Source organism: Triticum aestivum, chromosome 7D (genome assembly GCF_018294505.1).
Source record: "Triticum aestivum cultivar Chinese Spring chromosome 7D, IWGSC CS RefSeq v2.1, whole genome shotgun sequence".
In the NCBI taxonomy this organism is placed as follows: Eukaryota; Viridiplantae; Streptophyta; class Magnoliopsida; order Poales; family Poaceae; genus Triticum; species Triticum aestivum.
Window position 1 is genome coordinate 519,097,731 of NC_057814.1, and position 10,773 is coordinate 519,108,503.

Genomic DNA, 10,773 nt, shown 5'->3' on the forward strand with positions numbered 1-10,773 from the left:
CAAGACCAATGCTTCAGCCGCTATTCCGTATGTTCTCATGTTCTCTGTGTTTGAGATCCTGCAACAGTTTCTCCTTCTAGTATTTTCCCTACAAATGTTTTATTCTAGTTCACATGTGCAGATGTTATTTGCCTTCTCTCTTTTAGATTACATGACTTGTTTCATCTCTACTATAATAGTCATGTTTTATCTACTATTTCTGTTAATAAAATTATATGGTAAATTGCTCATATTTTCAACAGTACCTTCCCACCATCAGGTACAATTAGCTCTTCCTTCTCCTGATGCTCTTCTTCAGGTTCATGTCAAAATTCTGCATCATCGTGTTTGTGAGCGATGACATCATATCATTATGCAAGTGCTCGTTCAATGGAGTTGCACGGATGCTTCTGCTGCTACCTTGGAAGATTTGGACTATCTTCGTCGGCAGTTCCCTCGATCAGTGGCTTGGGGAAAGCCGGTTCTGAAGGAGGGGGCATTGTCAAGGGCGACAGTATTAGCGGGAATCCAAATTCAAGTAATGGGCCAGTGGCGCGACCCAGAAAAGAGGCGCAACTTCTAGCCGGCTTGCAGGTTGTGAATTACATGGTAACATTTTTTCATATATATAGTTCGTAAAAAAAGACGTAGGGTTTGAAACTTGGCGAGGAAGAAATGGGCAAATGGCCATTTGGCCGGCCTGTAAAGTTGTAATTTTGAATCAAAAATGCTACATCCACGTAAACCTACGAAAGTCTTACGTAATATTCCTAACTAACTCTTCTTCCCCCCTTGATTTTCAAGGGGGTGGGCTCCTTCCTCCCCTAATCTTCAATCCTAATCCTCCACCTGGTAATTACGTTAATCAGGTAAACAAATTTTCATAAGTTTAGCATTACTAATTTTGAATTGTATAGAGGTGAGGGAGGTTGGGTGGAATTCCTGTGCAATAAACCCTACTTCGGCCATGAATTCGAGCTTCGTGGTCTAGTTTGTGCTCCAAATGAGGACGGCGCTGACAGTTTTGCCCTCCCCTTCTTCCTTTTTCCATCCGACAGTGAGCTTGAAAAAACTTGAAAGCTTTCTCTGGTGCCAGACCAGTAACAGTGTAGCACGAGGCACCCATGCAGTGCACGGCTTAAGTTTCACCACCTGCCGACTGCCGTGTTAAAAAAATAGTTTCACCATCTGCTTAGCCACGCACTGACGCACGCATCTCGCCCTCAGCTCTCATGGCACCCCAGCAGCAACTCCTCCTGCTGCTCCTCCTCCTGGCCACGCCGTTGCCGCGGCCGGCCGCCGCCGCCGACGGGGCCGCTGGGCAACCGCCACTGGTGCATCCGTTCTTCTACTACTCTCCGCCGCCGCCGTCGGCGCTTCCTCTCACCGTCCCGCCGCCGACGCCGACACCGTGCAGCTGCGGGCAGATGCCGCCGCCCACGGCTGCTTGCAACTGCGGGAGGATGCCGCCGCCTGGGATCGGCCGCCGCAGCCCGCCGGCCGGGCGCCAGGGGCTCCATTCCGGGTCCCACGCGCAGACCGGAGTGCAGCTCCATCCCCGGATGCTCTGCGCTGTCGCCGCCGCACTTCTTCTATGGTGGTGTTAGCCACTCGCTGCTGTGCCACTCAGATCTGTATGTGCGTACTACTGTGCTATGCCATTACTACTTGCATGTTTGTTTAGGACAGGGGAATTTCATAGATTTCTGCGAGGATTATATTGTACTATGTTCTTGCAGTGCACTCAAATTCCGATGTGGGTTCGATTAATCTCTCCGCCATATGTATGGATTCGGTTGTTGCAATCCGCATTTGATGTAATTTGATGACTGAAGAGGGTGTTGATGGCATGTATGCTCTGTATCAACTTTGTGTTTGTAAAAGGTGGCCTGCATTTTCGCATGCGCAAATGCATGGTTACAACTTGTTTGCCTACTTTTCCTTTGTATGAAGAACACCACTAGAGCACCCGGACACGCTGGCATCCGCCCGGTTCTTGGAGACAGAGAGATTGTTTGGCGGAAGCTTGAGGCTTCAATGGTGTTATAAGCTTGGGGTCTTGTTCTGGTTCACTGGTTGTAACTTTACTGCTGTATTTCAGTCTGGATGTGTTCTTGCCGTGCCTGTAAAATGTACTGTTAACATTGTATTAATGTTAAGCCCTGGCGGAAGGTGGTGGAATTAAGCCGAGTTGTGCCTTTCCGATTGAATGAAGGGGAAATATCTGATGTGCTATATGCAGGCCAGGCACTGCTTGAACGTGCGGCTCCCGTCGGTCGACCTCGTATCGATAAGGTGTGTGTCTACAAGGAAGTGGCTTAGAAGCTGCTCCTCTCCTCCCCCTCCTCCTCCTCCCTTCCCCACCTCACCGACTACCAGCCATCCAGCCATGGCTCAGCTCCTCCCTCTTTCCTCCGCTGCTCCCAGCTTCCGTCTCGCCGCGACGCCAGGTAGCCATACTCACTCGCCTCTCCCTTTCTCTGCTCTCGCTTGCCAGGGCAGATTCCTGGCACAAAAATCCTTTTACCCGCGTGTTGGAAACTGAAGTAGCGTCGTAAAACCCCGTGCCTTCTTGAGCTAGCTCCCTCTCCCTAACTAGCTTTGCAGTCCTCTCCGTGCAGGCAATGGCGTCCCCCGGTTGTCCGTGACGTCGGCCCGCTCTGCTGCTCGTGGTAGTAATTTAAGCTAGATCCTCCATTACTCTCTTCAGCAATTTTCCGTTCCCTTTAGTTTATTCTTGTACGGCCGTCTTAAATTGTGTAGCAATTTCACTAGTCCATGTCGCCCAGAGCTGGCGTTTCGTCAAATTTCTGCTTACTACTTACCTCTGTACTTGGTAGTGAGCAGGAGGAGCATGAGGCCCAAGTCCCTGAGCGTGAGGTGTGAGCAGGGGTCCAAGGGCGGCCCCGGGCTGGACGTGTGGCTCAGCCGCGGCGCCATGCTCGCCTTCTTCGGGGCGGTCGGCGTGGAGCTCACCACCGGCAAAGGGGTGCTTCAGGTTCAGCAGCTCGCGTGCCTGCTCTCTTTCCCTGTTTGATGGTCAAAAACGGAAGCGTGACTAGCGTTGCTTTGCTTCTCTGCAGAACGTAGGGCTGATGGCGCCGCTGCCGGCGTTGGCGCTGGGGCTCACCGGAGTGGTCGGGGTCGTCACCGCATTTATCATCTTCCAGTCGGGATCGTCGGATTGATCAATCGCTCCATGTTAATTTGCGCTGATGTGAGGAAGGAAAAAAAAAATCTCGAGTTGTCTTTCTTGCTTCCCGAAGGCGTCTATCAATTACTCTCGTTCAGTGGCAGGCATGGCACATTTTGTATTAGCATCTAGCGTATTAAGTGTTACTATAACTTAATAATCGCCATTCTAAATTGTTGATTTTTTGTATTATGTATAAGAAAAATTATAACGCAGGGAATTTTAACTGGGATTATTAGAGCTCGTATGTAATTCAATCATATGATTTCTTTGATTTACCTATCACCCTGAACTTATTAAATATCATTTCCTATATTTCCTTGGCTTGCAAGAATCTATGAAAAATGATTATTCCCTTAGCCTTTTCAAAAAGTTTGATCCTGATGATTTGTCCTTTTGGAAATCGATTCCTTAAGTTAGCAAATCAGGTGGTATCCTTATGTTCTGCAGTAGGTATTTAAGCCCAAAAGTTGTATCTCAAGCATGTTGAAAGCCTAGAGACTCGCATTTCTGGGTAGGACTGATGGCGGCAAAGAAATAATTTTTCTGCTTTGGTTCCTCCGCGATGAAAAACGGCTCAAAAAATACGCATATAGCAGGATAAGTGGCTGCGAAACGCCAGTCCTCGTGAACAGTATCCAGCTTTATACTGGATAGTTTGCGATGAGAATTATAAGCTTGCGCAAGTACTGAGCTCCTGCCCTTCGGATATATCATTTAGGCAGGATTTGGTTGGGCCCCGTCTCATGTCATGGCATCATCTTCTATCTCGTTTGGATTTGATAAACCAGACAGGCCGGGACGTGTTTCATAGGAGTTAATTGCATGGAACTACGACACTTCAGCACGTCGTAACGAATTGGTATCACTAGTCACATTTTTTGCAAGTCGGTACCAACTCTCAGCCTAAGTGTTGCGAAACGGTCTGATAGCCTTATAAGCACGTATTGACTGTGTATATGACCGAGCGGCCCCACCTGTCAGGTGACACGCCGACCAACCCACGTGCGCCACTCCGCTAACTAGGACGAAGCCGACTTAGTCATTCTTGGCTCGGTCAAACCGGTTCCAACAGGACGAACCCTAGCTCTTGTTTCCCTTGTCCCTCTCCCCTCGCAGCGCGGCTCTCTGGCGATGGCGGCGGCGACTCCCGGCAGCCGTGACGGTGGTGGTGTGGGCGGCTACAGAGACCTTTGCCAGCCTCAGGAGCAATGAGCACGTAGGTCTCGACGGCGGCGTCTCCAGTTCGTATTACTCGAGCGGCGATGAGGGTTTGGATTTGGAGGAGGCGCCGCTGTCCATGGAGCAGCGGGTGAGGCTGGCAGAGATTTTGGTGGCCAACCCTACCACTAGCCATCACTGGACCGGTGGAGTGGTGTAAGTCCCTCTCCTCTCTTCTTTCAGCCTAGTTCAAATTGGGGGCTAGGGTTAGTTTTACTGAAATTTTCAATTTTGCTATCAATTGTAGTTAGGATGATGCTATTTGGGATGTTCGGATGCACTTTGATGCCCAACATAATTTGGCTAGGAAGATATGCAGCTCACATGTAACATTTATGAATCTACATGCACGGTTGCAAACACAAGGATTTTCTTTCTCTGATGAACTATACCACATGAAGAATTTAGGCATAGGAGAAGACAGAGAGAGCATAGCTTAGAATTGATTGACACAAACATCAAATTGCGGCAACTAAAGAAGAACTATGAGCATACCTTAGTTCTGAATTTGTTAGTGAGGGCAACAACACCTTTCAGTAATGTATGTCACGGAGAAGAAGAATTAGCAACAATATTGTATGAACCACCTGTTGTGTATGATCTCAGTGAGCCTATTGTGCTTGCTGTTGATGAAGACGGTGTTGTTTTTCAGAGTCAGTGCAGCAGCAGTACTACTCAACCTACTGATGTGTGCACACAAGAGAGCAAAAATTTCAGTAAGGGGAAGGTCAAAGCTGTAATGGAGGAAGAGCCACTGTTAGAGGAGGCACATAATAGTAGTGATGACTCTGAGGTTGCATATGACAGTGATAACAATCCTTTCTACATGGAGAAGTACATGATTTCTGAAGACACAGAAATAATAGAGGGGAATAGACTAGCAGAGCAAGAAGATGAAGATTCAGAAGAGGAACAAGTACATTATGAGGGTGACACTAAGGTGGAGGACTTGTTTGAGATGGAGGACGAGGAGGAGGACAAGGAGAAGAAGGAGGAGGAGGTTAATGTTGTTGCAAGGGAAGAACCACCAATGCAACAACCTGCAAAAAAGAGGAAGAAGCTGGCAGTTAGGAGAGGCCCCACCAGTAGGTCACATTCAAGTGTTTTATAGGAGGTGAAACCTGATTTCAATCCTTCATCGGATGAAGAAGATCATAGGTTGCTGTTTGAGAATGAAGATGATGGACATGAGCCACTATCATTTGTTCTAACAAAAGGCAGGAAGAGTAGGTCCAAGAAAAGGAAACCTATGATATGGTACAATGACAAACTTGAGAAACCACATCAACAGTTATGTCTGTACATGTGCTTTAAGGATCAGGAACAATTTAGAGATGCTTTGTTGAGCTTGCACATTACACAATCCAGAGATTCCAGGTATCACAGAAATTCAGACCAAAGGGTCATTGCTTGTTGTATACAAGAGCAGTGCCGGTTCTGCATAGTTGTTGCAGTTATCAAAGGGGAAAAGACATTTGCTATTAAGAAAGTGAGGCGTGCAGCACACTTGCCCTTGCAGTACAGAGACATCAAGGATTAGTGCAAAGTGGCTTGCAAAGACCTATGAGTCATTGTTCAGGTCTGATCCAACCACTAGCATACACACTTTGATTGACAACTGCCATGAGAAGTATGGTGTTGATGTGCCAAGGCACATGGCCTATAGGGCCAAAAACCTTGTTGTAGAAGCTGTTTTAGGAGAGCATGAGAAGCAAAATCCCAGGCCGAGGGATTATGCCCAGACCTTCATGTATACAAACCCCGTCAATCGAGTTGTAGTTACAACAGTAACTCCAAAATCTACTACAAAAATACCACATTCAGGACCAAGGTTTCATGCTATGTTCTTTTGCATAAATGGGAAGATCATAGCAGCTACCTGCAAGATCATAGCCACCACCTACCAAGGTTTTGGATTTTGTTTTGCAAATTTTACCGGGCCTGGGCGAAATCAGGTTTTCGGACATTTTTCGGAAAATTTCAGATGAAAATGACAAAACAAAATTTGAAATTTTAAAAAAATTTGTCCAAAATTTGAAATAAACCAGAGTAAAACATATAGCGGAATCTTTACGAAATACACAAGTAAAATCATACAATCCATGCTTCAAAACATTATAGACCAAACAAGAACACATAGTTGACCAATTTGCCATCATCGTGCTGCACGAGCAAAGATAAACTATTTGTGGACGCGCTTAGTGTTGTTGCCGCCTTCGACCCAGTCGATGCACAAGTGCATCCTCGACCTCATGTGGTTGCGCTCTAGGGTGGTGCCGCCGTCAACAGGGTCCCCTCGTCACCGTCGCGACCTTCACCATCTACGGGGAAGGGAAGAAGGGAGCAGTTCTTGAGGAGGTGGAGGGCTGGAGGAGAAGGTGGTTGGGGACAGGTGGAGCGCCGAAGGAGGAGGATGGGTGATATGTCTCCAACGTATCTATAATTTTTTATTGTTCCATGCTATTATATTATCTATTTTGGATGTTTTATATGCATTAATATGCTATTTTATATTATTTTTGGGACTAACCTATTAACCTAGAGCCCAGTGCCAGTTTCTGTTTTTTTCCTTGTTTTTGAGCTTCACGGAAAAGGAATACTAAACGGAGTCCAAACGGAATAAAACTTCACGATGATTTTTCTTGGACCAGAAGACACCCAAGAGACTTGAAGTGCAAGTCAGAAGAGCCACGAGGCGGCGACAAGGGTGGAGGGCACGCCCAGGGGGTAGGGCTCTCCCTACCTTGTGGGCCCCTCGGTGACCCCCTGACCAAGATCTTCCTCCTATATATTCACATATATTCCCAAACCACCAGAAGCATCCAAGAAAACACTTTTCCACCGCCGCAACCTTCTGTTCCCGTGAGATCGCATCTAGGGACCTTTTCCGGTACCTTGCCAGAGGGGGATTCGATCACGGAGGGCATCTACATGAACTCTATTGCCCTTCCGATGAAGCGTGAGTAGTCCACCACAGACCTACGGGTCCATAGCTAGTAGCTAGATGTCTTCTTCTCTCTCTTTGATTCTCAATACCATGTTCTCCTCGATGTTCTTGGAGATCTATTCGATGTAATCTTCTTTTGCGGTGTGTTTGTCGAGATCCGCTGAATTGTGGATTTATGATCAGCTTATCTATGAATATTATTTGAATCTCCTCTGAATTCTTATATGCATGATTTGATATCTTTGTATTTCTCTTTGAATTATCGGTTTGGTTTGGCCAACTAGATTGGTTATTCTTGCAATGGGAGAGGTGCTTAGCTTTGGGTTCAATCTTGCGGTGTCCTCACCAGTGACAAAGTAGGGGTAGCGAGGCACGTATAGCATTGTTGCCATCGAGGATAAAAAGATGGGGTTTTCATCATATTGCTTGAGTTAATTCCTCTACATCATGTCATCTTACTTAATGCGTTACTCTGTTCTTTATGAACTTAATACTCTAGATGCAGGCAGGAGTCGGTCGATGTGTGGAGTAATAGTGGTAGATGCAGAATCATTTCGATCTACTTGACACGGACGTGATGCCTATATTGCATAATCATTGCCTTGTATATCGTCATAACTTTGCGCTTTTCTATCAATTGCTCGACAGTAATTGTTCACCCATCGTATTATTTGCCGTGATGAGAGAAGCCTCTAGTGAAACCTATGGCCCCCGGGTCTATTTTCCATCATATTAGTTTCCGATCTTTTATTTTCCGATTTACTATTTTGCAATCTTTTATTTTCAGATCTATAAACCAAAAACCCAAAAAATATTTTATCTTTTGTTTATCTATCTCTAGCTATCAGATCTCACTTTTGCAAGTGACCGTGAAGGGATTGACAACCCCTTTATCTTGTTGGGTGCAAGTTGTTTGATTGTTTGTGCAGGTATTGGTGCTTTGCGTGTTCTTCTCCTACTGGATTGATACCTTGGTTCTCAAACTGAGGGAAATACTTATCTCTACTTTGCTGCATCACCCTTTCCTCTTCAAGGGAAAAACCAACGCAAGCTCAAGAAGTAGCAGGAAGAATTTCTGGCGCCGTTGCTGCGGAGATCTACGCCAAGTCAAGACATACCAAGTACCATCATAAAACTCTCATCTCTTGAATTACATTATTCGCCATTCGCCTCTCGTTTTCCTCTCCCCCACTTCTAAAACGATTTTTGGAAAGATTTGCCCTTTTCTTCACCCTTCTTCAGTTCGTCTTTTTGTTTGCTTCTTGCTTGCCCATTTTCTAGATTGGTTTGTTGCCATCATGTCTGAATCCGGGGAGATTATCGCTGAAAAAATGGTAGTAACGATGAGGGAAACTTTGATGTTGCTAATATTAATCCTCATGAAGAATCTACTATCTTGCATACTAAAAAACTTCACATAGGTAGCCGCTATACTATTGGAAAAGGTGTTATACAAGAATTCTTTGATTGTACGGGATCTATGCCTATGAGTAAAAGATCTACTCTTGTCGATACAAATTGTTATGTGGATGCCATTGTTATGCTCATTGAGAAATTAGAAAGAAAATTTGTGCACATCCATCCTGCTTTGCAAAAAGTGTTTTACGAACTTGCTAATATTAATCATCCCATAGCTAAAAAGATTGCTACCATCATCCTTATGCGAGAATTTTATTTTATAATACAAGAAGCTAGGGATATTTTTGCTTTCTATAATAAAAATGTTGAACACCCCTCGATTGAAGAAATCCTCCATGCTAAAGAAACTATGCATAGTTTGGAATCTAGGGATTATCAATCTTATAGCGAGAATCTTAGGAGGAGAGCTCCCTATTCCGAAATCTCTCAAACGTTGTATCTTGGGGCCTACGGGGAATTTAATTGGATCGCTAGGGGAATTTATGTAGGATTTTGTGACGCCCCCGATTCAATCGTACACTAATCATACATGCAAACGTGTACAATCAAGTTCAGGGACTCACGGGAAGATATCAGAACACAACTCTAAAAATAGAATAAGTCATACAAGCATCATAATACAAGCCAGGGGCCTCGAGGGCTCGAATACAAGTGCTCGATCATAGATGAGTCAGCGGAAGCAACAATATCTGAGTACAGACATAAGTTAAACAAGTTTGCCTTAAGAAGGCTAGCACAAACTGGGATACAGATCGAAAGAGGCGCAGGCCTCCTGCCTGGGATCCTCCTAAACTACTCCTGGTCGTCGTCAGCGGGCTGCACGTAGTAGTAGGCACCTCCGGTGTAGTAGGAGTCGTCGTCAACGGTGGCGTCTGGCTCCTGGGCTCCAGCATCTGGTTGCGACAACCAGGTAGAAAGGAAAGGGGGAAAAGAGGGAGAAAATCAACCGTGAGTACTCATCCAAAGTACTCGCAAGCAAGGAGCTACACTACATATGCATGGGTATATGTGTAAAGGGCCATATCGGTGGACTGAACTACAGAATGCCAGAATAAGAGGGGGATAGCTAATCCTGTCGAAGACTATGCTTCAGGCCACCTCTATCTTGCAGCATATAGAAGAGAGTAGATGGTAAGTTCACCAAGTAGCATCGCATAGCATAAACCTACCCGGCGATCCCCTCCTCGTCGCCCTGTTAGAGAGCGATCACCGGGTTATATCTGGCACTTGGAAGGGTGTGTTTTATTAAGTATCCGATTCTAGTTGTCATAAGGTCAAGGTACAACTCCGGGTCGTCCTTTTACCGAGGGACACGGCTATTCGAATAGATAAACTTCCCTGCAGGGGTGCACCACATAACCCAACACGCTTGATCCCATTTGGCCGGACACACTTTCCCGGGTCATGCCCGGCCTCGGAAGATCAACACGTCGCAGCCCTACCTAGGCACAACAGAGAGGTCAGCACGCCGGTCTAATCCTATGGCGCAGGGGTCTGGGCCCATCGCCCATTGCACACTTGCACGTTGCGTGGGTGGCCGGAAGCAGACCTAGCCTAGCAGGCATTCCAGTCCAATCCGGCGCGCGCCGCTCAGTCATTGACATCACGAAGGCTTCGGCTGATACCACGACGCCGAGTGCCGATAACTGTTCGCGCGTAGTTGGTTAGTGCATATAGACCAAATGGCCAGACTCAGATCAAATACCAAGATCTCGTTAAGCGTGTTAATTGATGTAACCGCGGACACCGACCAGGGCCAGGCCCACCTCTCTCCTAGGTGGTCTCAACCTGCCCTGTCGCTCCGCCACAAGATCCACTCGCGGGTACTCCTACGAGCCGACCCGACTTTAGTCACCACAGGTATCATGTAAAGTATATAAGTATGTACCCGTGATCACCTCCCGAGTGATCGCGGCCCGATAGTATAGCAAGGCAGACGGACAAGAATGTAGGGCCACAGATGGAATACTAGCATCCTATACTAAGCATGTAGGATTGCAGGTAAAGGTAACAA

The 10,773-nt window shown here is 46.3% G+C and overlaps 1 protein-coding gene across 2 annotated transcripts; it reads left to right on the top strand.

Moving 5' to 3' along the window:
* Positions 1–2,230: 2,230 nt before the first annotated feature.
* On the top strand, positions 2,231–3,412 carry LOC123167357 (stress enhanced protein 1, chloroplastic). Of its 2 annotated transcripts, none has more exons than XM_044585201.1 (4): positions 2,231–2,429; positions 2,601–2,651; positions 2,820–2,977; positions 3,063–3,412. In XM_044585201.1, exons 1-4 carry the CDS (start codon positions 2,369–2,371, stop codon positions 3,165–3,167), a joined length of 375 nt encoding a protein of 124 aa, XP_044441136.1. In that variant the 5' UTR covers positions 2,231–2,368; the 3' UTR covers positions 3,168–3,412. The 2 variants fall into 2 exon arrangements, with proteins under 2 accessions (XP_044441136.1, XP_044441137.1); XM_044585202.1 differs by having other exon boundaries at positions 2,236–2,429; positions 2,601–2,648.
* The last annotated feature ends 7,361 nt before the right edge of the window (positions 3,413–10,773 follow it).